The following is a 24813-nucleotide window of genomic DNA, read 5'->3' on the forward strand; positions in this document are numbered from 1 at the left end:
GCGGCCCGGTGCTCCCAGCGGGCCCGGGGACAGCGGCTCCGCTCGCCCGGCCGGGACGGGATCGGCCCGGTGCTCCCAGCGGGCACGGGGGACAGCGGCTCCGCTCGCCCGGCCGGGACGGGAGCGGCCCGGTGCTCCCAGCGGGCACGGGGACCGGCGGCAGCAGCGACGATCCGCAGGCACTTTCCGGGAGCCCCCCGAGCCTGGAGCTCCAGGCTGGGGGTTGAGGGGCTGCTCCAGCCCCAGGCACAGAGGAGCCGGCGAGGAGCCCGGACGGGCAGGGGAGCGGCGGCCCCTCCGCCCACAGCTGGTTCCTCCCCAGCTGGAGGGGCCCAGGGCCCGCGGGGACAGCAGCGCTCAGGAGGGGAGGGCAGGGGACACCGAGCACAGACACACGGATCAGTGTCCCCTCCCTCCCCGGGAGGACCCGCCCGCGGCTCCTGGACCGTGTTCCCCTCCACTCTTCTCCAGTCGCTGCTGGGGCCGCGGGGCTGCAGCGGGAGGAAAGGGGGTGTCAGCACCCACGGGCGGCCGCCCCAGCCCTGCCCCGGCGGCTCGCTCACCTCAGAGCCGGTGGCTCAGGCTGGCCGACCAGAAGTTGCGTTGGTTCTGCAGCTGCTGGAAGGGGTTGAAGTGTCTGCCCCGCTCCCGCTTCCTTTTTTTGATCTTCTTCACCTGTGGGAGGCAGGAAGGCTCCTGGGGTCAGAGCAGAGTCCTGCGTCCCCCGGCCCAGGCCACGGCCAGCACCCACCTTCCCTCTGTCGAACTCCTGGTCCCACTCGTCGAGGACGGTCTCGCTGCGGGCCCACGCTGCATCCCGCACGGCGTCCCGGCTGACGGCCGAGCTCTGCCCGTCCCAGGTCAGCACTGCGGAGCAGCGCGGTCAGCGGGAGCCCGGCAGCGCAGGGACAGCGGGGCTGCTCCCCACCAGGCGAGCCAGGGTTACCGTGTTTGCCGTAAGCCTTGTCCAGGGAGTTCCGGAGCAGCTCCTCAACCACGCTGAGCTCCCCCTGGTTCCCGGGAGCCGTGCTGGCCCCGTGGCCGGGCTCAGGGCTCGGGGCAGCTGGACGGTGCCCAAACCCGGCTCCAGCTGCTGCTGTGGGAACAGGAGGGGTGAGGGCAGGGTGGAGGGAGCAGAGGGAGCTCCCGTGTCGCTCCATCTCCGAGGCAGATCTCGCCCCAAGAGACACTGTCAGGACTAACAACATCCTGATGGCACAGGGTGTTTGGGCACCATGGGGCCTGTCCTGGGCAGGAGGAACAGGGGGGAAATCCTCACCCCTGGCGGGGCCCATCCCCGCGAGCACAGGGAGGAGCACGCCCTCTCGGTAGCGCCAGGCTGGGCACCTGAGCACGGGGGCACCGGGAGGCAGCTGCGGGGAGGGGCCCCCAGTGCTGCGAGGGGCGCGCGGGCAGCCGGCCCCAGGCAGGGCGCTGGCACGCCGTCGTACCTGGGGCGTCCACGTGTGTGTTGGTAGCCGGCTGCTTCGAGGCTGGGCTGCCAAGGCTCTCCCGGCGCTTGCGCTTGCGGGGGTGCCGCTCTCCAGCCCCAGCCCCCACGCTCCACTGCTCCTGTGGGCTCCCGGGCTCCGGCTCAGCCCTCCTCGAGCTGGGGAAGGCAGCAGCGCTCAGCCCGCCCTGCCATGGCAGGGGAGCCCAAGCTGCCCAGGCGAGGCTCATCCCACCCGCAGAAAGACAAGAGGAACCCAAGCACAGCCCAGGGCAGAGCAGAAAACGGGGCTCTTGTGTGTCCCCAGCCCCCTCACCTGCCCGAGGACAGCGTTCCAGAGCAGCGCTCTTCCACCTCCTTCATCCTCCTCCGCCTCTTCTTCTTTTTCTTATGGTGGGAGACGGGCCCCCCATCCAGGTAAACCCGGGGGTCTGACCCCTGTGGCCTGGGCACGCTCTCCGTGTCTCCACAGCCCGGCGCCTCCCGGTCACCGCTGGGACCCTCGTCTGCCGCCGCCTTCCCCCCAGGGGACACCGAGCCCCCCTGAGCCAAGTGTTTCTTCTTCCTGGGGGGGCTGGAGGCTCCGTCCTTGCCCTTCCCCGCCGGAACACGAGGGCTGCTCTCTGCCCCACGCCGCTGTTTCTGACGCTCCTTTTTGCGGGAGCCGGGGCTGACCTGCCCCAGCCCCTTCTCCCCGCTGCTGGGAGGAAGACGCTGCGAAGGGGGGGCAGGGGGGCCGTTGGTGGGCGGGCAGGCTGGGCGCTGGGGGGCTGCGTCGAGCACGAAGCTGAAGGCTGGCGGCTCAGGGCTGGGCAGACGGAGAGCAGCTGGGGACAACCTGAAGGACAGGAAAAGAGGCTGACGAACTGAAGGCCAGGCCGGGAGCCGGGGCCCCTCTCTTCCTCCCCACGCTGAGGTGCACAAGCACAGCACCCAACCGCGGCCGTCTCAGCCACGGAATCAAACCCAGGCCCTGCTCGGAGCAGCAGCCGCAGGTGCTGACAGCGGCCCCGCAGCTGCCCCGCGCCAGCCGCACGCACCGCGTCCGGGGACCAGCAACGAGCGAGCGGCGCTGCGGCACGCGCCGATGGTGAAGGGTAAAAGGGACACCCAGAGCAAGATCCAGACCAGGCTGGTGCCTCCTGGTCCCACGGGACACTAGTTCTTGGTCAGAGCCTGCAAAGCTCCCCCACTCTGTGCCCACAGGCAGAGAAACCAGCCCAAATCCAGGATCCAGAGCAAGAGAATGAGAGATCTGTCGGCTAAAACCAGCCCCGAGCAGCTGCCATGTCAGGTTGTTCCCCAGGGCCGCCACTGGCCTTGCTGCGGCGCAGGAGCGGCCGGCACCGCTTACCTCGACTGGCCACAAGGCGCCGGAGCGGAGCGGGGGCGGGCGGCGTGCGCGGGGCAGGGCTGGCCAGCGGGCTCGGGGCCTGCACAGCCCTCACTGCTGCTCTCCTTCCCCGGGGCGCTGCCCTGCGGCTATGGACGTAAATAAAAGTTTGGGGGTCTAAATAAAAGAAGTTTCTGTGAGCCAAGAGAAGAAAACAAAAAGGGGAGCCCAGAGAAAGGGGAGGGAAAAGACACAGACAGAGGGAGGGAAGCGAGGTGGTAGAAGAACAATCAGAAGCGTTTTCCATTAGAAGCAGAAAGGAAAAAGGAAGGAAAAATGTAAAGAACAGAACCCCGAGCGCTGCCTGGGGAGGAGGCGACTCTGCAGCCTCCAGCTCGGCGTCACCAGCTCCCGTCGCCCCGGGGACGCGCTGCCCGAGAGGCCGCGGGGCCGCCCCGCTCCAGGGACCGGCACAGCCGCCCATCCCGAGCAAGAAGGCAGCAGCCGCCTCCCCAGCCTCTGCAGGGGCCTGGCCCTGCACCCCGACCCAGAGGGGACCGTCCCCACCCGCCTCTGGCTTGGTGAGGCACCAGCATCAGCCCCACGCTCCCCCAGCACCAGCTCCGGCTCCGGAGGCACGAGGCACCTACTGAAGTCTCTGGGCAGAAGCTCAGACTCACCTTTTTGTGGGACAGCGCCAGCTTCTTGGTCGGTGGTGGTGACGTGGAGCTGCTGGGCTGCGCTGCAGCCGATGGGAAGGGTTTCATCTTTGCCAGCTTGATGCCTTCAGGGGCAGCTGGCTTGGTGCCGGAGCCAGCACGGGAGTCGGTGCCGCGGTCTGTGTCCTCAGAGGCAGAGGAGCTGCTGGTTCCACCCTTGCTCTTCCGAGACACTTTGGGCAGCTTCCCCGCTGTGCCGAGCACCGCGCTGGCAGCAGCGCTGCCGCCAGGGCCCCCTCCCGGTGTCCCGGTGCTCTCCCCGCTGCCCCACGGCTCCTGGCCGGGGATGGGCTCCGGCAGCCTGGGGGAGGCGGGCAGGGGCCTGGGCTCCCAGCAGCGCTGCTGGGGACCCTGCGCTTTGGCCCCACAGGTGTTACTGGGGCTGCAAAAACCCGGAACCGCTCTGGGCGTGGGTGACGGCTGTGACGAGAGCGGCTTCTTGGGCCTCTGGGCTGCGTCACCGGGAAGCGCTGTGGCCGTGTGGGCGGCGTTCGGGGCCAGCTGGGGTGATGGTGACCCAGAGGGCAGCTTGGGCAGAGCAGTTCCATTCGGCAGCTTCGGCCTTGTCCCAAACGTGCTGCGGGCCACAGGGACTCCGATCACCTCCGGCCCTGGCAGCTTCTTCCTTGGTAGTGTGTCTGGTGTCTGGACAAAGAGACAAGCTCAGCAAGGAGAGAACTCAAGGAGCCGAGCGCAGAGCGGCGCTGCCCTCCCGCCCCTTGCCAGGCCCCCGCGGGAGCCCCTGGCTCGGCAGGGTCCTTCGGGCAAGTCGTCCTCCCTCGCAGCTGCCCCTGGGAGCCGCGCACCTGCCTCCCGCGCCCTGCGGAGCAGCAGCCGCTCCCGGGGGCCCCGGCGCAGAGCCGCCATCGGGACTCACCTGGCCCGTCACCGGTGGGGCCGGGGACCTGTTGGTGACAGTATTCTTGACATGGCCAGGGATGCTGCTGACACGGCCAGAGTCGGCTTTGGCAACGGGCCCCTCGGAGCTCTTCCGCGGGCTGGGGATCCTGGGGGAGGCAGAGAAGCACACACGTTAACTGCAGCGTCAGAGACTGGAACGCTCTCAGAGATGCTCACAAGAGCCAGGACGCAGCAGCTCTGAGGGGGTGAGGAGCTCTTCATCTGCAGCAAAACCACAACCAGGGGCTGGAGCTCTCCCTGCCGCCCTCCCTGAGCCACGTGGGCACTGGGGCTGCCTGGGCCAGGCTCCCCCGCACACACAGGCACGTGTCCCCAGCCCCGTCCCACGTGCTGAGCAGGGGCAGAGGGGCCGCGGACACAGGGCGCGCTCACCTGACGTAGAACAGCACATACGCCTGCTGGTTAAGGACCACCTTGACGTTACTGGGGCGGACCACGTTGTCATTCATCTGGTACCACTGCCCGTTGCTGGCCTGCGGAAGGAGAGACAACGGGGTCGGGCTGTGTCCAGGGACCCTCCCGGCCCGAGGAGCAGCAGGAACAGCGCTCGTCGGCAGAGCTCCGCTCCCCAAAACCCCCAGGGGACCCCGGGCAGGCGAGGGGACTCTGCGAGAGCAGAACTCCACGGTTCCTGCGGCGGAGCACGGCCCGTACCCCCCAGTGCTCCGCACCACCACGTCTGCTGAGCACCCTCCTGTCTGCGCATTACACGGACCCTCGAGCGCCCGCCGGCCCCCAGCACGGAGAGGCGCCCAGAGAGCGCCCTGGGCTCACCTTCACGTAGCAGTAGTAGTGTCCTGCGTGGCTGCTGAACCCCGAGTGCACCAGCACCGCGTAGAGCCCGTACATGACCGGATCCCCGCTGGGCTGGGACATGTACGGGCGGATGTTCAGGAGCTCAGGGTAGCCCACGTCCTGCAGAAAGAGGGTGTCTCAGGAGCCCGCACAGCAGATGGCGAGAGCAGCTCAGCTGTCCTGCGAGTCCCGTCTCACGAGGGAGGGGGAACCCGCTCTCCCCAGGCAGAGCTCACGGTGAGGAAGACGCCGGGATGAGCCAAACTCCCACCGCACAGCTGGGGAAGGGCTGCAGGACTGCGGCAGAGCTCGCACCGCGCACAGGACCACCTCCCACCTGCTCGGGGCCGCGGGGCCTGGGACAGGACGCAGCCCCGCTCTGGATTGCCGAGCGCTCACCTTTGTGATCTTGCCTCCTGTGAAGCCGGCAAAGCGCTTCAGAGCGAGCGTGAGAACGTTGGGCGCCCGGTGGATGGTGAAGCGTTTGGTTGCTGACACTTTCTTCTTGCATCTGCACAGGAAGAGCTCAAGTTTTTCCAGCTGTTCCACCACCCAGGTGCTTGCCAGCCCTGGCCAAGCAGCAAACCCACGGAAACGACCCTGCCGAGAGCAAGCAGTGCTCCAGGGCCCCTGCTCAGGGCCAGCTCTGCTGGCGCAGGCCCCCGTCACAAGAGGAGGGAGATGAGGAGCTGAGGCGTCGCAGGCTTCATCGCAGGCTTCGCAGCCATGTACCTCGCGGTTTAGCGGTGGAGCGGGTGGAGAAGCCCCCGCGGCCCATCCTGCCCAGCGCCGCACGCTCACCTGGCACACATGTAGGCGTTCGCTCCGCCCAGCAGGTCTGGCCGCACGAACAGCTCCAGCGCCCGCACTATGTTTGCGGCTTGCTGCGAGGACAGAGGAGACGTCAGGGCACGAGCGGCCAGCACACGCAGCAGCCCGGCACCCTGCCGCGCCGCTGCACCCGGAGATTACACAGAGCACCAGCACAGGGCCACAGACTGCACCGAACCCTGAGCCCCCCCTCCGCCAGGCGCTGGCCAGCATGCCCTGAGGGACGGCTGCACCGTCCCCAACACCACGGAGCATCAACGGAGGAGTCGTGGCTCGTGCTCAGGCAATGGGCTCTGCTCTGCCAGACAGAAGCAGTGCGACAGAAGCTGCTCCCCTCTTGGCTGCACCGTGCCTGACAGCAGCAGCTACGCACCCTCAGGAGCAGGAACATCCCTGCAGAGCAGAGCTCCCCCCACCCAACCCTGCCCCAGTACCGCGATCTCCAGAGCCACGTCCAGGCAGGGGTCAAAGGTGTCCGAGACGCCCTTGCACACCGAGCACTTCACTGCAAGAGAGAGAGCAGTGAGCGCACCCTGGCACAACACGGCACCGCCGCGCCCAGCACCGCGCAGGCAGCTGCCGTGTTCCCCTCTCCGGGTTTGGGCTCCGGGATGGCAGCACCAGCGTTCACAGCCTGCACGTGCTGGGACAGCAAGTGCTGCTGGACAACCAGCAAGTTACTGCAGGGCCCTCAGGGAAACAGCAGCGCCGAGAGGCACCGGCCCAGCGCCGGCAGCCGGCACTCACCGCGGGACTGCAGGTAACCGCCGAAGATCTGGTGGATCAGGGTAGTGGCTTGGGTCTGGCGATCCGACCTAGACACAGCAGCACCGGATCACACAGCGCCCGCCCCAAGAGCCACCCCACGGGCCAGCGCTGTGTCCTCAGCATCCAAACCCACCCCAGTCACAGGAGTGGGGGACAGAAGCGCAGCTGCGCTGGGGTGGAGATGTCAGAAGGCAGAGAGCAGCCCAGGGCTGTGCCACGGGCAGAGAGCTGGGCCACCCGCCCCGACCCTGGAGCCAGCACCTCCCTCCACGCGCCCAGCCCGGGGGACACGTTCACCCCACAGTCCCCTCCCGCGGCACAGGGACCAGCAGACAAGGGCAGTGACGGCCATGAGAGGCCACACGTACCTGGCGTGGTCGCGCAGGCAGGCCCTCTGCATGGCATCGATGGTGAAACGGAGGAACTCGTGCGCGTCCTCCTGCCTGCCGAAGCGGATGTGCGGGGCGATCCCTGCAGGAGAGCGACGGATCAGCCGCAGCACCGCTGCAACACACGCGGGTCCTCCCGCCCACCCTGGGGGCAGGGACTGCGGGGTGTGAGCTCCCTCAGCCCCAACCAGACGTCAGACTCGTGTCGGCCACAGGGGAAGCCCCACATGGCCCACGAAGTCCCTGGCACACTCAGTGAGTCATCTCAGAAGAGCCTCTGCCAAGACCTGCCCTGATCTCAGAGGTTCTGCTCCTGCAATAGTCTCTGGCACGGCTACAGGAGGGGGCGCGAGGGCAGCCATCCTTACTTTTGAGGTTTCGGACGAAGGACACAGGCTTTATCGCATTGCCACTGTTCGCGAACGCCTGCGTGACGTGGTTCTGCATGACACACATCATGCAGAAGCCGCTTTGGTGACCTGGAGTGGGAGAGAAGACAGGACATTGGGGACAAGCCCAGGAGAGATGGAGGCAGTACGGGGGACAGGGAACCTCTGGTCCAACACGGCTCAGCCACGTTTGGTTTTCCTACGAGCTCTGTGCTGCAGCAGAGCTCTGGGCACCCCGGGCTCACAGGGACCAGCACACGCCACCCCGGCTGGCGCGGCCCTGGTAATGGCACGAGTCGCTGCAACCCCCCCGAAGACACAGCAGCCACGTGGATGGAAAACAGGGCACAGGGACTTGCTGAGGAGCCCACAGGTCAGCCCTGAGGGGCAGATCCCACCAGAGCCCTACAGACAGGGCTCTGAGCCCCACGTGCTCCCCTTGGTCACAGCTCGGAGCAGAGGCCACCAGATTCCCCTTCAAAGTCACCCGTGAACAGCACCTGCTGCCTGTACGCAGCCTTGTGCCCTGCGCCCACATGGTCCCCACAGGCAGGGGCTGTTTGGGACCCCCCGCTCAGCCCCAGGAGATCCCAGCAGACACAGGTTAGTCCTGGCTGTGCCCAGTACAGCCAAAGCCTCTCAGACAGAGGATGCGGAGCTCGGGAACACTGCTACGGCCAGGAAAAGCGAAGGCTCCTGCATGCAGGAGCGTCCTCTTGACGGAGAAGTGGGCAGGAGGGAGCAGAGCAGCCACACGTGTCCCGGCAGCCGCACGCCCCGGCAGAGCCGCGCGGGTCTGAGCGCAGCCCGGGGCAGGCGGGCTGCCCTCCCCTCCCCACTCACAGGCGCGGCCGTGCTCCTTGGACAGCAGGTAGTTGGCGAGCGGTGGCGTGTACGTGAGGCACTGCAGGGTGGCGTTGAGGAAACAGGTGTTTCCCAGGTTGAGCAGCCCAGCACCGACCCGGTAGATGTGCTGCCACTGCATGGCGAGGCGCTCTGCGGGGAACAGCACCTTCTGGGGCGCAGGGACGCCGGCCCCGTGGCGCCCCGGGCTCCGGTCGCTGCCTGCGGGGACAGAGGCGGGTGAGCCGCGGGCGCGCGGCGCAGGGAGAGCCCCCCGGCCCCTGCACCCACCCTGCTCGGCCGGCTGTCCCTCCTCGGCGCCGCGGGGCTGCTCGGCGGGCTCGGCGCGGGGGCTGAGCAGCAGGTACTTGCCCCGCAGCAGCTCCAGCTGGCCGGAGAAGCCGCGGCTGGCGGGCTCGAACTCGATCTTCTGCAGCAGCACCTTCTTGGCCGAGGCGGTCAGCAGCCGGCCCAGCTCCGCGGGCTCGTCCCGCCGCACATTCAGCAGATCCCTCAGCTTCGCGGTGACCGCCATGGCGGGGCCCGGCGGCCCCGGCTGCGGGCAGGAGGCGGCCGGTTGAGCGGGGAGGCCGGACCGCCCCGCTCCGCTCCCGGTGTGGGGCTGCGCGTTGCCGTGGCAACGGGCCCGGCCCCGCCGCCGCGCACCCCGGAGGGTCCCGCCCGCCGCCCGCGACCTCGAGCGCCGCCGCGCTGCCCCGGTCCGCCACGTGCGGCCCGCCCGGGACCGGCGCCCCGGCACGCCCGCCCCACGGCCAGACCCGCGGACACGGCAGGGAGGGCGGCGCGGACCTGAGCGCAGGTCCCGGTCCCGATCCCGATCCCGATCCCAGTCCCGGTCCCGGTCCCGGTCCGTCCCGTTCCCCGCTCCCAGTACATCCCGGTACATCCCGGCAGCACTCACCATCCGGGCCTCCGCCAGCCTGCGCACGTGTCACCGCCTTAAGGCCGCGCCGGCCCCTCACCCTCCGCCACCGCTGATGCCTCCCGCGCCTCCTCCTTAAGTCCCGCCCCTCGCTGCGGCCGCTCGCTGGCTCCTCCCCTCGCCGGGGCGGGGCTTGCCCTCGACGTCATCTCGCGCACGCGCGCGGCCCCGCGCAGCTTCCGGCCCATCCCCGCCCCGCCCCGCCCCGCCCCGCCCCGCCCCGCTCCGTTCCCGCCCCCGCCGGGCCCGGGCGGCTCTCCCGCCCCGCTCCTCCCGCCGGGCCCGGGCGGCTCTCCCGCCCCGCTCCTCCCGCCCGGCCCGGGCAGGCGGCGGGCGCAGCAGCGGGACCCGCCCCGCACGGCCCCGGGGCGGCTCCAGCGCCTGACGCGGAGACAGAACACAGCACAGGGACCACACAGCCGGTGGCAAAACAAGTGGAGATATTAAACTCGATAGACTACCAGCAGAGACAGGAGTAAATGGCACATATGATACAACCGTACAGAAAGCGAACGGGACTCGTACATGGGACTGAGTAGAGGTTGGGGCTTTTTTTTTCTTTTTCTTTCTTTTTAATTTTCCTCTTGAATATGTTGAAATTGCCCAGACTGGTCCAGCACGACATCTCAAACCTCTCGGGGACGCACAGCATGAAAACAGCCCCGGGGCCGCGGGAGGGTCGCCGCGCGCTCCCCGCGCTGCGGCGGGTGCCGGTGCCACGGCCGGGCGGCCCGCGCGCCGCGGCGGCGGGAACGGCTCAGACACGACGCGCCGGGAGCGCGCGCCGCGCGGGGAGCGCCCCCGCGGGCCAGCCCGAGCGCGACGGGCCGGGCCGGGCCGGGCCCTGCCCCTGCGCTGCCGTCCGCCCGCGCACGCCGAGCCCCGGCGGCGGCTGCGGAGGGTCGGGCTGCAGCCCCCGGCAGGAGGTGGCGCTGGGAACGGACCCCGGGGGTGCTGGGGAGGGCGCTGAGCCCCGTGTCACCTCTGAGGCCCCATGGGAGCACGGGGCGAGCGGGGCAGCAGTGCCGGGTGCTCGGGGGGCATCGCCCCAGCCCGACTCACAGGCCTCTTCAGCTTTTTGGGACGGGGTGCCTGCGCAGGAGCCGTCCAGCCCCAGGAAAGCCCGAAGCCCCCGGCACAGAGGCGGGAGCCGTGCCCCATAGTAAAGGCGCTGGGGCCACTGCCTGGAGGGCTGTACCTGCCTGCACGGGCCGGGCGGTGCGTGAGGAAGGGGACAGCGGGCTCTCCGGTGCTGGACGGAACCGGGGACGCTGCGGGGGGGCTGTCTGGCGAGAGCTGCCGGGGCGGCTCCCCCGCACCGGGGGCACTGGTAGACCTGGTAGACCTGCTACGCAGACAGGGCAGCTCCCGCCCCTCACGCGGGTTCGATTCCTTCACAGCGTGGCCGGGCAGGGACGCGGCGCGGGCAGGGGCGGCCCCCGCCCCCCCCCAGCCCTGCCAGGAGCGCGGGACACCTGTGACGCAGCGGGACCCGGCCTGCCCGCGCGCGCCGGGCGCCGCAGCCCGGGGACCCTGCGGCCCAGCAGATTTTCATGCTGTCTCCAGGAATTGATATCAGCGTGGACCAGTCTAACATCTCGCAGGTTTTTTTTTCTACTGGCTACTGGAATGCGCTCGTTTGGCTTAGGGGTCCTCGATGTCGAGAAACTCTTGCTTGGGGGGGGCCATGCCGCGGTACCAGGCGCACGAGCCGTCGCTCCTCTTGATGCAGGCGTAGTGCTTTGCCTGCCGCCCATCCACGTTGTTCTTCTCCATCGCCCAGTCTGTCCAGAGACACTCGTCCGAGGAGGAGACGAAGCAGGGGATGGAGAGGCAGCGCGAGATCTGCGCACAACAGAGACCGTCAGCGCCACCCCGAGGGGCCGCGCGGCAGGGTGGCAGCAAGGGCGGCTGGGGCTGGCGGCCCAGCCTTGCAGCAGGGATGCCAGGCTGTCCCATCCCTGTGGGGCACAGTGGGACGTGACCCCAGTGCTGGGGCAACCCCTGGGTGCAGGTCCCAGGGCCGGCCTTGCTCCCCCGCTGCAGAGAGCTGGAGGCTCGGCCGCCTGTCCCGTATCCCTGGCCACGTGCTGTGCCCCTGCACAGCATCATCCTTGAAGGACGGGGAAGAGCATCTCCCCACAGAGCCCACACCTGCCTCGGGGTGCAGCCCCCACAGCCCGGCTGCTCACCTTGCACTCGCAGCCCATCTGGTACCGCTGGTTTAGGCTCTTCTTCTGGGTTGGGCTCAGTGAGTCCCAGGTGGAGACCAAGTCGCAGAGCGTGATGTGCATCTTGCCGTTGCCCTCTGACTTGCCTGGGGAGAGGTCACACAGACCGCTCAGAGGGTCCCCCCGAGCCGACGGTGACCCGGGGTGCCTGGCCTCAGCCTGGCCCGGGGGGCTGGGGCCGCCGCAGCCCGTCCCCTCCTGCCGGGCACCGTCCCCAGGGATCCCCAGGGAGCGGAGGCTCGTGCCCCAGCTGCCACAGCCCAGGGCTGCCGACCACGGCCGGGACACAGCCGGGGGGGCTGGGGGTGGGGGTGGGGGTGCCCTGTGCCCGGGGAGCACACACACATCACGGGCATTTCGATGAGCGTGAGGCTGCAGGGCCAGCGGGCAGCGCCGTCCCACGGCACCCACCTGCGATGAGATACTCCTTCTTCCCGCCGGTGTCCAGCAGCCGGCCGCACACGGCGGTGGACGGCGCCGTGTAGATGAACTCGATGTCCTGGTCAGGGCCCTTAAACATCTGGGGAGAAGGAGCAGGAGTGAGCAGCCGCTGCAGAGGCCGCCCCGTCCCCCCCAGCGTCCTGCCCCATGTGTCCCGTTACCTTGATCTGCTTGACTTCATACTGGATTCGTTTGATCGGGTTCCCATATATATCGTTCCCCGAATCCACCTCTTTCGCAGAGACAGCCTTGGCTCGGATCACTGCAACGCAGAGGCGTGGGGCTCAGCGGGGCGCCGGGACCGGAGGAGCCGCCGCACCCGCAGCCCTGCCCTGGGACGGTCCCGCCCCGGCGCACCGCGGGCGCAGGCTGGCGCTGCCGGGCTCGTGCCCGTCACCCGCGTGGCAGCGGGACAGCTGAAACCCGCCAGCAGCTTCCTGGGAGCAGCGCGGTATTTGTTGCACTGTCATTAATTAAACTGGTCTCTGACGAGGGACCCAGCCCAATCCCCGCAGGCCCTGGCAGGGCCGGAGTAGCAAAGGGCAGAGGGAGCTGTTTGGAGGGTCGCCTTTGGGTGCAGAGGGAGACGGAGCCCCGTCCCCGTCCCAGCCCCTTGCCACAGCCAACACAGGCAGCTCCTGCCATGGCTCCCAGCAGCACCCAGACCCTGCCAGCCCCTCTGCACCCCACACCGGGCAGCGGGGGCCCGGGACCAGGCTGCCTTTGTGCTCCTCAGATGGAACATGGGGACCTCATCCCACCACAGAGGGGTCTCAACTGCCGCGAGGAGCCTCAGCCGCGCAGGCGCAGAAACCGCGTCCTCCGGGGGCTGCGGGTGCCGCTTCCTGCCCGCGCTGCTGCAGAAATAACCCGGGGACGCAGAGAGCTGGCGCGGGGGGAACGGCCCCAAGCAGCCCAGCCAAAGGCAACAGCCCCCGGAGCTCCGCACGGCCCTGTGCAAGGTCGAGCGTCCCAGGGCTGGCGAGGCCGTGTCACGCTGGAGCCGCGGGACAGTGACACAGCGACAGCTCTGCTGTGCTCGGGTCCCTGAGGTCGCGCTGCCAGCACAGCCCAGGGACACACGAACCGGCACGTGAGCGCCCGGCACGTGGCAGCGACCGCAGGGCAGGCCGGCAGCTCGCCGGCTCGGGACACGGCGCCTGGTTCGGTGCCACGCTGGGCAGGTCGCAGCCGCTCAGGCGTGCAGGGTCCCGGTGCCAAGACCTGCGGCCGCCCGTCCTGCCCCGCTCCCTCCGCCGCCGACAGGAGCTCCCAGCCGGGCCAGGCAGCGCCGGGCACACCGAAGGCCCAGCGGCAGCACCAAAGCTGCAGGTCCTGCTCAGCTCCACGGCAGCGGGGCTGAGCCGGAGGGGCCTGGCTGGGGGCAGGGGCTCGCGGGGCTCCCGCTGCCCCCCAGCCCCGCTCCACGCGCCGCAGGGCACGGCGAGGCGCGCTCGGGCCGGAGTGGCAGGAGGGCAAAGGCCTGACGAGCCGGGGACGCGGCTCGTGTGCCCCCCGAAAGGCGCTGAGTGGGAACAGCCGGGGCCGCCCGCCAGGCTGGCACAGGCACACTCGCCGTCCTCCGCCCGGCACGGCGAGCGAGGGAATCTGACCGCGCTAGAAATACCACAGGGCACCGGGGCACTTGGATCGGCTATTTCAGCTGAAGGTCGGGGGACACGGCCCCACGTGGGCCCCGGAACGGCCAGCCGGGTGTACTCGGGAGAGGAAAGCGCAGCCACCAGCACGAGCGGGGGCAGAGCCTCCCCACCAGCCGTCCCGCTGGGGTGGGCGCTCACGGCTGCGGGGCAGACGCGTCTGCCAGTACCAGGGCTGCCGCAGCTTTCCCGCCGGTCCCGGGGCTGCGCTGGGCTCTTCCCAGCCGTGTTCCGTCCCTCGGGGCAGTGCCGGCCCCGCTGGCAGCACAGCAGCACCGCGCTGGCAGCACAGCAGCACCGCGGCCCGGCCCCCCGCCTGCAGCAGGACAGGCCCCCCAGCGCAGCCCAGCCCGGCCCTGCCGCGGAGCTGCCTGGCGAGCGCCGGCTCGGTCCCTGCCCAGGGCCAGCGGTGCGCCCAGGTCACCACAGGCACGGGCCGCCCTCCCGCCCAGCGCCGCCGCGTTCTCCCCGTGCCAGGCCCTTCATCACTGCACACACATCCGCGGCGGAACTCGGGCGCAACCGCGCTGGAGAGCCGTGCGCCCACCGCGGCCCCGTGGCTCCAGGCGCGGGGAACGGTTACTGGTTCAGTGGGCTCCAGCCTTTTCCATTCACGTGCTGATGAATCACTTGACAAAAATGCAGCCCAATTCTAGGCGGATTTGTTCTGAACAGTGCGGCTTTGTGGAGGGGACGGCCGCGCTGCGCTTTCCCCGCCAAGACCCCAGCGGCGCAGCCAAGCTGCTCCGCGCCAGCCAGGACCCGGCGCGGCCGGGACGGCGAGCCCGGGGGACGGCACGGCAGAGATCCCGGGACCAGGAGGCAGAGGGACGGAGGAACCCCCGGGTGCTTACAGACCAGCACTCGGAGCTCCCCAAACGCCAACGGCCCCGTCGCTGCACCACCCGCCCCTCCTGCCGCTGGCCTGGCCGCGCAGCAGCCACGGGAGCCCAGGCCCCGAGGGAAGCTGAGCCAAGGCCCTCCCGGCTCCCGGCGAGCGCGGCACAGCGCCGCCAGCACCGGGCAACCACGGCTGACCAAGGCAATGCTGGAAACGCTCCTTCCCCAGGCAAGACAAACCACGGCAAGAAGATGCACTGTGGGGCCACCCCCCCCCGGCAGGGTGGGAGCCCCAGCGGTGACAACCCCTGTGCTGGTCCCCAGGGCTGCCAGCTGTGGCCACCACGCAGCCCTCGGGGACAGACCCTGCCTGGGAAGCGCCGGCGCCCACAGAACATGGAGCCGCTGCCCGGCTGGATGTCCAGGGAACAAAGGTCCCTTCTCCGGGGCGCTGGCAGCCGGCTGGGCGCGGGGCCGGTTGCCAGTGCCAGCGCTGCCTGTCCCTGCACGGGGACAGCCCCGGGGTCACTCCAGCTCCGGCCGAGCCCAGCAGAGATGGAGACCAGGCAAACCACCCCGGGGAGCTCAGTCCCAGCGCTGCCCGGCACACGGGCAGCAACCAGCCCCCCGCAGCCTGCGCGCACCCGGCAGCCAGGGCACCCCTCCCCGGCACAGCAGCAGGGCGGTTTCGGGGACACGGAGGCTGGAGGGACGCAGAGCAGAGCACGGCAGCCCCGGGGGAAGTGGCAGGGGCCATGGGGGCTGCCCCGGTGCAGGGCAGCGCCACGGGGAGGTGGGAGGCACCGGGCCCCGCTCGCCCGCCGGCCTGCGCGGGAGCCGCGGCTGGGGCTGCCATGGCCGCCTGCGTCATCCCGGCCGCTGACGGGAACAGGACGGGGCCCAATCAGCGGCAGCGCGGCAGTCAGCCCACGGGAAGGGCTCGGGCGCCGCGGCTCGCGGGGCGACAGCGGGGACCGGCGGGTCCCCTCCTCGCGCAGGGCCGCGCTCCCCCCGCCGCCTCCGCAGGGACTGTCCCCACCTCGCTCCCCAAACCTTCTCCCCTGCTGGCTCTGGCCTGCACCCCCCATCACCCACCCCCGCGCGCCCTGCGCCCCACTCCAAGGAACCAAGCACTGGGACAACTGAGATGGGTGCGATGCTGCCGGGGGACACAGCCAATCTCGCCCATCCTGGGCAGCACACCGAGCCCCGTTCTCCACCGCCCCGTTGACCCCTCCGGGAGCCTGCGCTGCCGCATGAGGCTACGGGCCATGCCCAGACGGGTTGAGCATCACCTCCCTCAGCCCTCGCCCCCGACCGCACAGAGCCTGGGGCTCCTGCTGCAGCCCCAGACACGGGCTGCTCTGTCACCCGGTGAGCATCCCGGCAGCACCCGGAGCCCCGGGCTCTCCCTGGGCTCCGTGCGCCAGCAGGGAGGGAGCTGGACAAGGAGCCTCCCAGCTCCAGGGAGCATCCAGGGGGAAGAGGAGAAGCAACAAGCAGGGCAGGGATCACAGGCTGTAGGAACAGACCTGTGTTGTGTGGGAAGATGAGGCTGGGGATGAACCCTGCTCCTGCAAGCCCAGCATTGTCCCCGATGGGGTCACGCAAGGCAAGACTGATCCAGATGAGCCACACAGGGGACTTGGGCTGGGAGCCGGGAGGTGCCAGGGCTGCCAGGGCTGCGGCGGCACGGCCTGGAGGAGGCTGCCGCGGCTGGACGGGCTGCGGGCGCCCGCAGGACAGACACCTGAGGGCAGCGGGGCAGCCGGAGCCAAGGGGAGCGCTGCCGGGCCACGCCGTGCCCTCCCGGGCACCGCTGACACAGCCGAGACAGACGGTGACTCAGCAGCTGAGTCACGGCTGAGCCAGCACCCGCGGCGGGCGGTGAGTCACGAGTGCCCCGGAAAGCCGAGCCCGACCGGAGCGTGACGGGAAGCTGCAGCCCCGCTCCTGGAGCGGGCGCGTGGGATCCCACAGCCCAGGGCACCGGCTCAAGCAGCAGCTCCAAAAATTCAGTGCTCCATTTTGTCTAGAAACCTCCTGGTCTCCAACGTGCTCCGTGGCACAACATGCCGGGCAGCAAGGCCAGGCAGAGCCAGGGCACCGGCGCAGCAGCCAGATGCTGCGGGTGCTGCCCCGACGGCCAGAAATGCCACAAGCGGAGTCTGGAAGGGGCGAGGGAGCCTGGGAACCCATCAAGGAGCATTCTGGCTCCGGAGCAGGGAATGGGGCAGGGCCATCCAGAGGCTGGAGCTTCCTCAGTATTTGGGAATGTTACCTCTCCAGCTGAGCCTGGGAACGGCCCTGCGAAGGAGAGCGTCAGGAACGGGGGTTGGTCTGTTTGTCTAATATGTTAAAATTTAATAAGGGCATTATTCACAGAAAGAGGAATCCAGATCCCGGCGCTGCCAAGCCCTCCCTTTCAGCAGCATCCAAGCCGAACAAAGTGGGATGGGGGAGAGGAAATGCCTGGCAATAAGGAGCAGCCGGGAGGTGACCCAGCCGGGCCGGGGCTGGCTCCGCTCCGCCGCTGCCGAGCGAGGGGCGGCCGCGCTCCGAGGGCCCCGGCGGCTGCCACGTCCCCCGCGGCTCCCGGTGTCACCGGGGCTGCGCCGAGGAGCCCGGCCCGGCCCCGGCGGCTCCGCACGCCGCCCGGGGGAGCGATGCCGAGCACGGCCGCGAGGGTCCCCCCGAGACGGCGAGACACGCGGGGAGGGACAGGCACACCCCGGACGGACGGACGGACAGACCGCGCCCGGCCGCGCATCTGCTCCCGCCGACACACCCCCGGGCCGGCCGGGGCGCGGGGCCCGCACCCGCTGGGGCTGCGGGCAGGTGCTGGGGAGCGGGGCGGCTCTGCCCGCTCCCTGCCCGCCCCCTGCCCGGCGCGGCCGCTCCGCGCCAACTTTCCGCCCCTTCCCCCGCCGGGAAGTTGGCGCGGGCCGGGCCGGGGCTCCGGGGACAAAGCGCGGGGGCGGCGGGCGGCGCTCACCTACGTCCGCGTTGCAGAAGGCCTGTTGCGGGTGGATGGGCGAGCAGCTGCAGGCGTCGGCCGGGCGGGCCCTGCCGAGCAGCAGCACCGCCAGCCAGGCCAGCAGGCTGGGCAGCGCGGCGGGCATCTTGCGGCGGGGCTGCCGGCTCAGCGACCCGGCCCACGAAGCCGCAGCCTCCGCCGGGCCCGGCCGAGCCGCCGCCGGAAAGTTTGGCTCCGGCAGCCGCGGCCCCTGCGCGGCGTTGCGGGCGCTGCTGCGGCCGCCGCTCCGCTGCCTTCTATGGAGCTGTTTTCCTCCTTCCCCGCTGCCGCTCGGCCTCGCTTTTTAACGTGCTCCGGGGATTTGCGGCTCCTCCTCCGCGTGGCGCGGGGCCAGCCCGGCTGCGCCCGCCCCTCCGCAGGATGCGGCTCCGCGCTCCCCCCCCGGCCCGGCCCCCGCCCGCGGCCCCGGGACCCGCCGCCCGTTCGACCGCCGGGGCCGGGCAGCGGGAGCGGAGGCGGCGGGGGCGGGGGCGGCCCCGGCTCGCAGCGCTGGCGCCCGGCCTGCGGAGCCGCGACCTGCGGGAGGGCTGCGGCGCGGGCTGTGCCCGGCGCCTCCTCCCCGCGGCTGCTCCAGCTCCGCTCAGCTCACCCCTGTGCCCCGCGGCTGCTCCAGCTCCGCTCAGCTCACCCCTGTGCCCCGCGGCTGCTCCCGCGCCGTGCCCGTGGCACAACCCGCCCATGGCTGCGCTCGCCGGTGCTCCGGCGCCCACAGGCCCCGTCCTTCTGCCGCTGGCCTGCAGCCAGTGGCCCTGAAGCACCTCTGCAGGTCCCACCTTGTCCCTGTCCTGGCTGCATCACTGCAGAGGGTGTCAGGACGCTGCCCGTCTCACCGTAGCCGCACTCCCGTGCCCAGCCAGATGCACAAACAAGCTCCAAGTCTCCAGCGGTGCTGTCATCCCTGCGAAACGGGCAGCGAGCCCGGCTGTGCCGCTGGGCAGGGACACGGCTTCTGAGCACCGCTGAGCTGGGCGCCACAGGCACACGTTGGCAGGGACAGCCAGCATCACGACCACTAAACCTGCTCCAGAGCCAGCCCCCTGCCACAGAGCATCCCTGTCACGTTGAGGGAGGTGTCCGAGCTGCCCTTTAGGATGAGAGAAACAGCAGAAACGTGGGCAGGTGAACCTGGTCCAAGCCCCGCGTGAGCCTGCAGGGAACCTGTGGGAGGCGATCGCCTTCGTGCTGTGGGATGTTGGCTGAAGCCTGGCGATGGTTCTCCAGGTCCCCAGCTCCACTGCGGGGCACACGGTTTGCAGATGCTTTGGCAGCGATCCCCGGTCCCGCCGGCCCGGCTGCCTCTGGCGCCGGCTGCTGCCGCACGCCCGGGGCTGCTGGCGCTCGCGCTGCTCCACGGGCGGCGCGCGGCTGAGGGGCCGGCGGCCCGGGACACAGCGCCCGTCCCGTTTGCGGCAGGGCAGGGGCTGACAGCCCCACCGCCCGGGCCCTGCCGTCCTGCCTGCGCGAGGGGGGGCACAGGCAGAGCAGCTGGGGGGGTGGTCTTGGGGTTCAGGGGGACACAGTATGGGGAGACCCCACTTCCAGTGGGGTGCAGAGATCCCCACGTGGCTGAGCCCTGGGGACAAGGAAGAGCCACACAGCAGGGACAGCGACAGGGACAGCCCTGGGGCCAAGACAGGTGCTGCAGAGCTGCCGGCCCCAGGCCAGGAGGGCAAGCGAGGCCGGGAGAGGCTGTGCCAAGCGAAGCACAGGCGAAGGCCGGGTGGCTGACATGGCCCATGGCCAGCTGGCGCCCGGCCGGGGCTGGGGACGTGCCCCGGCTGCCCCAGAGGCCACGTGCACGGGCCAGGGCCGGCGCGCCAGCGGCACCAGGGACACGGCTGTGCCCGGGGCAGAGCTGAGCGCATCTGCTCGCAGCCCCGCGCCGGCCTGAGTCACTGTCTGGGCTAAACGAAAACACGTGTCCGGCCTCGCACACGCTCCTCGCTTGGCTCACGGAGGTGCCGGACGGCGTAAACAGGGGCGGGGGACGCGGCCAGCCCGGCAGGTCTCTCGGGAGGGTCCCGTCCCCACCAGCTCTTCCTGCTCTGGGTCCTCCCACCCAACCACAGCCCGGCCGCCGCGGGAGCCGGCCCACAGCGGGCAGCACGGGGGAGGCCCAGGGAGCCCAGGGCCAAAGGACGCCCTTGAACTCCACGGGCAGATGCTTGTGTTTTGCATTTTTGGCTCCCGAGAGCGGTGCAGGTTCCTCCCAGGGTGTGCAGGCTGCCGCGATTTCACAACGCTGCTGGCGAGCGGGGAGCGCTCCCCGGCCAGCAAGGCCCGGGGCTGCTGCGAATGCTTCCCAGCTGCCGCCGGCCCTGGGAAGCCAAGCTGGTGCTCCTGGCGCTCCCTCCCGCGCCCAGCACAGCAGCACTTGGAGCAGGACCGGCCGTGCCGCCCGCCAGCTCCCGGCAGCCCCAGCCCAGCGCCCGGCTCTTCCCGGAGCTGACAGCTCCGCGTCTGGATGCGCCTCCGGCGCTGGAGCCGCACATAGCCAGGGCTTGGAGAAGACGCAGCCAGCAAACCACAGACCTCCTCGGGGCGCGGGCTGGGAACAGCGCAGGGCCAGGCGCAGGGATGTACCACGGTACAGCCAGGCACGGCTGTCGGCCCCATCAGTCGCCTCCCGCAGCCCCAGGGCAGAGCCACCGCGCCACTACAGCGGCACCAGGAGCGGCCCTGGCTGCCAGCACCTGATGCTGCTAAAAGCCTCATCCCCGGTGCTACCTGTGGTGCGGGAACTGCCGTTTCCCCCTCGGAGACGGGGCAGAGGGACACTGCCACAGCCCCCTCCCACGTGAGGCTTTCCCCAGAAAGCAGCGCCCAGCGCCCCACAGCAGCCCTGGCGTCACCTCACCCACTTTACGGAAAAGGGAAGGAAAAGCAGCTTCTGGGGAAAGAGCCTGATGAAATCCCCCACGGCTCCGTCCCAGCTGACCCCCACCTGCCCTGGCTGTGACCGCCTGCAGTGGGCCCCCCTCGCCTGCAAACCCGCGGCCTGGATGTCACCAGAGCCACCGACTCACCACAGGCGGTTTCTGTCGCAATTAGGGGCTGGGCGCTAACGGCTGCTAATGGGGCCCAGCCGGGGAACCGGCGCACAGGAACTTGGCTGTCTGTCCCCCGAAAACCAGCACGCAGCACCCTGTGGTGACAGTCCCCTGCCACCAGGTGCCACTGCCGAAGCACTCGCACCACACCTGCTGCAGCAGAGCCAACGCTTTACCTGCGGCGCCAAGTACAGAGCAGGAGCGCTGCCTGGCGTCCCCGGCCCGGCCCGGCGCCCTTGGCCTCCCTCACCCTCCTGGTCCAGTGCCAAAGTCGGTCAAATAAACTCAATGCCCTCGTATTTCACACTCCCGATCCTGGTCTCGGGCAGGAGGAAGCGCCCATCCAGCGTGAAGGCCATGATGTAGCTGGCAATCTTGCCGTTGTCCTCTTCCGATTTCAGCGCCACGATGATCTGGTCGTCTGTGTCTGGGATGAACTTGAAGGAGGAGAAGCCGTGGGTGGGGACCACTTCGCCCACGCGTCCCACCGTCACGGCCCCAAAGTCCTGGGTGGAGCTGAGCAGCAGGTTGGTGCCCCGCCGCTCGTCCGCCTGCTCGCTGTAGCGCTCGTGGCTGGCGCGGCGCGGCAGGAAGAACCAGCGCTGCAGGGTGTCGCTCCAGGCGGCCGACTCGTGGATGAGGTAACCTGCGGCAGGGAGCGGCGGCTGATGGCACAGGGCAAACGGGCACCCGCCAGCCCGCGGGGACCCTTCCCCGCTCCAAAAGACACCGCTGCCCCGCATGGGCAACCACTGTGAACGTTTCTGCCTCCTCCCGCCCCGCTGCCCGTGCCTCGGCCCCCACAATCCCTCCAGGAGCCGGGCAGGGGCTCCCGGCACAGCCCCCGCTGCCGGGGCCTGGCTGTCAGACACAGCGCCGGCTGAGCCGCCCCCAGCTGCTCGTGGAGCAGACTGGGGTCTGGCCAAGGTGGGATCTGGCCTCTCCAGCAGTTCAAGGGGAGCTCTCTGGGGAGGTCTCTGGCCTCCAGCATCATTTAAATCTCACAGCAGCTCCCACATCTATGGGGAGGGAGCCCTTGGCCCTGGAGCCGTAGAGGGTGTGGGACACGGGGGGCAGGAGGGAGCCTGGCTCAGTACCTGGGGGCCGGATCCCCGCCGCAGCCCGCAGCGCGTTGTAGTTCGCCACCCAGTTCTCATGGCCCACGTCACCCTTGTAGCCAATGACCTTCACCCACTCGGGGTTCTCGTTCACCACCTCCCCCGTCGTCGTGGTCCACTCCTTGCCCAGTCCCCCCACGTAGAGGTGCTCGTCCTTCACCGCCAGCCACTCCGCCTTGAAGCCTGCAGCAGAGAGACGGCACGAGCCGCGGCTCGGCCAGCACACGGCCGTCGGACCAGCCCCTCCTCCGAACACCACGCCAGCCGGCCCAGCGCTGGCACAGCCCTCCCCACGCAGCCAGCTGGTCCCCGGCAGGACCTGTCCCCAGCCCGGCCAGGCTTATGGGATCACCGAAAAGAGGCACCCCACCCTGGAGAGCCACGAAGCCAAAGGCTGCACTGCTCTGCGTCTGTAGGGCAGGAGGGGAAGCTCACCTTTCCCCACTGTGCCGTCCCCGTCCGGCAGGATCACCCAGGGCACCACCTTGTTGTCCTCAATCTGGTAGACCACCCCTGTCCGGTCGTCCACCGCGTACAGCTTCCCATTGAAGACGACCAGGTCGGAGAGCTCCATGCCCCTGCCCTTCTCAGCCAGGTGGGACTGCAGCACGCTCTCGTCTTTGTCCCACTCCACTGTCACGCTGTCCCCACTGTCCGACAGCACCAGGTAGCCCTTCTTCAGGTAACTGAACCAGGTGTGCTCCTCAGTACCCCGGGACTGCGTGTCCAGGTCCGCAATGACCCCGATGCGGTAGCGTACCCCCTCAGGGTTCCTCTGGGGGGGGGACAGCGGGTAGGTGTCATTGTAGCGGTCCCCCGCCCGCAGGCCGAGCTGCCAGTGGCGAGGATAGGGCGGGCTGTGCCGCGGCGGGGAGGAGCGGTGCAGGCAGAAGAGCAGCAGCACAAACCCCACGCAGGCTGACGACAGCACGATGGCCTTCCAGCGCAGTCGGAAGCGGGGGTCAGCACCCTTGGTCATGGACGCGAGGACAGGCAGACCACCCACGCTGATCCGGAGAGGGCTCATAGACTCATGGCAGGGCGGGACGGGCATCAGACTGGGGCGAGGAGAACCTGGAGGGAAGGGGGAGGAAGCAGGTCAGAGATCTGGAGCCTGGCGCTGCGCTGAGCTCGGGGACAGGCACAGGGGAGAGCTGAGGGGCCCCACGCCCCGTCCTGCGCAGGAGAAGGTGCTGCCGCCTCGCGCAGGGAAGAGCCAGCACAGCAGGGGGGCTGCTTTGCTGCTGGAGCCATTTGCAGCCCCTTCTCACCCCGCTCTGCACTCCCAGCCAGAGCCAGCCCTCGCGCGCTGGCTGCACGCACGGCCTGCTCAGCGCCTCTGCCTGCCCAGCGCCTCTGCCCGCTCAGCGCCTCTGCCTGCCCCAGGCTCCGACCTGCCCAGCGCCTCTGCCCGCCCCAGGCTCCGACCTGCTCAGCGCCTCTGCCTGCGCCAGGCTCCGACCTGCCCAGCGCCTCTGCCTGCCCCAGGCTCCGACCTGCTCAGCGCCTCTGCCCGCCCCAGGCTCCGACCTGCTCAGTGCCTCTGCCTGCCCCAGGCTCCGACCTGCCCAGCGCCTCTGCCTGCCCCAGGCTCCGCAGCAGCCCCGCCCGGGGCCAGCCCCCAGACCTGTGCTGGGGTGTCCTGCTGAGCCGCGTCCCCACACAGCCCCAGGAGGAAGGGGGTTCCCCTCGGACATCAAGAACGACCCTTGCTGCTCCCGAGCAGCGGGTTGGTCCGGCCCAGCTCCCGTGGCCCTCAGGAACTGGCCCCACCTGAGCCGCGAGTGTGTCCCCACGGGGACACCGGAGACACGTGGCAGCTCCACCCAAGCAGGATGCCAACGCCTGAGCAGGAAGCGCAGGCACCCAGGTCCAAGGGATGAACACCTCGACCTGCCCAGTGCTAAAGTCGCAGCAGCCCCCACCCCGCCAGGCCTGCCCGTGTCCCAGCATCTCCCCGGCAGAGCTCACCCGTGGGGACCTCCAGCCCCGCCCAGGCTGTGCCCACCTGCGGGACAAGGTGCCTGCAGAGCCTCTCCTGCCACCTCCGTCTGGGCAGCACAGGGGACGCGGCAGCTCCCCGGGCTCCTGCAGACGCGCTCCCGGCTGCGCGGGGAGCGAGCGGCACCCGGGACTGGGCGCTGCCCCGGTGCCGCCGGCCCCAGTCCGCGGTGCAGCCCGGGCAGGGCAGGGGTCCCCGGCTGCCCCCCGGCGCTGCCCCCGGCGGGCCCGGGGCTGGCGCGGGGCACGGGCCGCGCTCCCCGCCGCCCTCAATGCGCCTTTCAGCCGCCCGAGCGGGGAACAGAGGCGGCATTGAGCGTGGGGGGCCGAGCCCCGGGCGGGCGGCGGGGACAGCCCGGGGGGGCGGCTGCTCGTCCCGGGCCCCCGCTGCAGCGGGGAGGGACGGAGGGAGGGAGGGAGGGAGCTCCCCGCCGCCCTGCCGGTCCCGGAGTGTCGCCCTGGGCACGGCCCCGGGGACCCGCTCGGTGCAACGGCCCCGCCGCGGGGACCCCGCACCTGCCCCGAGCGCGGCCCCGGGACACTCGGCCCCCGGGAACGGCCACCGGGACCCCCGGGCATGAACCCGGGGGCCCCCCAGCTCCTCCGGGCGCGTCCTTGGGGTCCCCGAGCCCCTTCCCCGAGCGAACTGCCGGGAGGGCGGCGCACGGCCCCGAGGGACCGAGAACCCCGCGCCCCCGCCGGCTGCTCGGGGCCCGCGGTGTTCCCGCGCCAGCCCGGCAGGGACACCCGTCCCGCAGGCCCGCCCGGCGCAGGGCGCCCCCCGCCCGCCGCCCCGACCCCCGCGCCCCGCTCACCGCGGCGCCGCCCGAGCTCCGCCCGCCTCCCGCGCAGCCGCGGCCGCCGCCTACAGCTCCCAGCGCCCCCCGCGCGCCGCCACGGCGGCCGGCAGCGGCCAAACCCCCGCGGCCGGGCGGGAACCACAGCGCCCAGCAGCCCCCGCGCGCCCCGCCCGCCGCCCCGCCCGCCGCGCCGCGGGGGCCGCTGGGGGCCGCAGTCCGGGCCGGGCCCCGGGAACCGCCCGGCCGGAGCTGACCC

General features: G+C 70.6%; 3 protein-coding genes across 8 annotated transcripts; all 3 read right to left on the minus strand.

Annotated features, from left to right (window-relative positions):
* Positions 1–361: 361 nt before the first annotated feature.
* USP36 (ubiquitin specific peptidase 36) lies at positions 362–9468 on the minus strand. 3 transcript variants are annotated; one of them, XM_082067157.1, is made up of 20 exons: positions 9361–9468; positions 8730–8994; positions 8439–8660; positions 7575–7685; positions 7186–7288; positions 6797–6864; positions 6484–6554; positions 6020–6102; positions 5618–5729; positions 5198–5338; positions 4796–4896; positions 4380–4509; positions 3464–4147; positions 2805–2932; positions 1767–2288; positions 1452–1609; positions 947–1093; positions 752–867; positions 564–675; positions 362–491 (listed from the first exon to the last, which is right to left on the minus strand). In XM_082067157.1, exons 1-19 carry the CDS (start codon positions 9361–9363, stop codon positions 565–567), a joined length of 3276 nt encoding a protein of 1091 aa, XP_081923283.1. In that variant the 5' UTR covers positions 9364–9468; the 3' UTR covers positions 362–491; position 564. The 3 variants fall into 3 exon arrangements, with proteins under 3 accessions (XP_081923283.1, XP_081923282.1, XP_081923284.1); XM_082067156.1 differs by having other exon boundaries at positions 947–1096; XM_082067158.1 differs by lacking the exon at positions 9361–9468 and adding an exon at positions 9249–9324 and having other exon boundaries at positions 947–1096.
* A 331-nt stretch (positions 9469–9799) lies between these two features.
* On the minus strand, positions 9800–17911 carry TIMP2 (TIMP metallopeptidase inhibitor 2). Its single transcript, XM_082067013.1, has 5 exons — positions 17547–17911; positions 12215–12315; positions 12024–12132; positions 11574–11698; positions 9800–11226 (listed from the first exon to the last, which is right to left on the minus strand). The coding sequence occupies exons 1-5, from the start codon at positions 17671–17673 to the stop codon at positions 11026–11028; spliced, it is 663 nt and encodes a 220-aa protein (XP_081923139.1). The 5' UTR covers positions 17674–17911; the 3' UTR covers positions 9800–11025.
* Positions 17912–20792: 2881 nt separating this feature from the next.
* Positions 20793–24691, minus strand: CANT1 (calcium activated nucleotidase 1). 4 transcript variants are annotated; one of them, XM_082067205.1, is made up of 4 exons: positions 24573–24691; positions 22192–22830; positions 21736–21939; positions 20793–21284 (listed from the first exon to the last, which is right to left on the minus strand). In XM_082067205.1, the coding sequence occupies exons 2-4, from the start codon at positions 22808–22810 to the stop codon at positions 20914–20916; spliced, it is 1194 nt and encodes a 397-aa protein (XP_081923331.1). In that variant the 5' UTR covers positions 22811–22830; positions 24573–24691; the 3' UTR covers positions 20793–20913. The 4 variants fall into 4 exon arrangements, with proteins under 4 accessions (XP_081923331.1, XP_081923332.1, XP_081923330.1 ...); XM_082067206.1 differs by lacking the exon at positions 24573–24691 and adding an exon at positions 23765–23889; XM_082067204.1 differs by lacking the exon at positions 24573–24691 and adding an exon at positions 23384–23518.
* Positions 24692–24813: the final 122 nt, after the last annotated feature.

The sequence above is a fragment of the Streptopelia decaocto genome, assembly GCF_964273445.1.
Source record: "Streptopelia decaocto genome assembly, chromosome: 16".
In the NCBI taxonomy this organism is placed as follows: Eukaryota; Metazoa; Chordata; class Aves; order Columbiformes; family Columbidae; genus Streptopelia; species Streptopelia decaocto.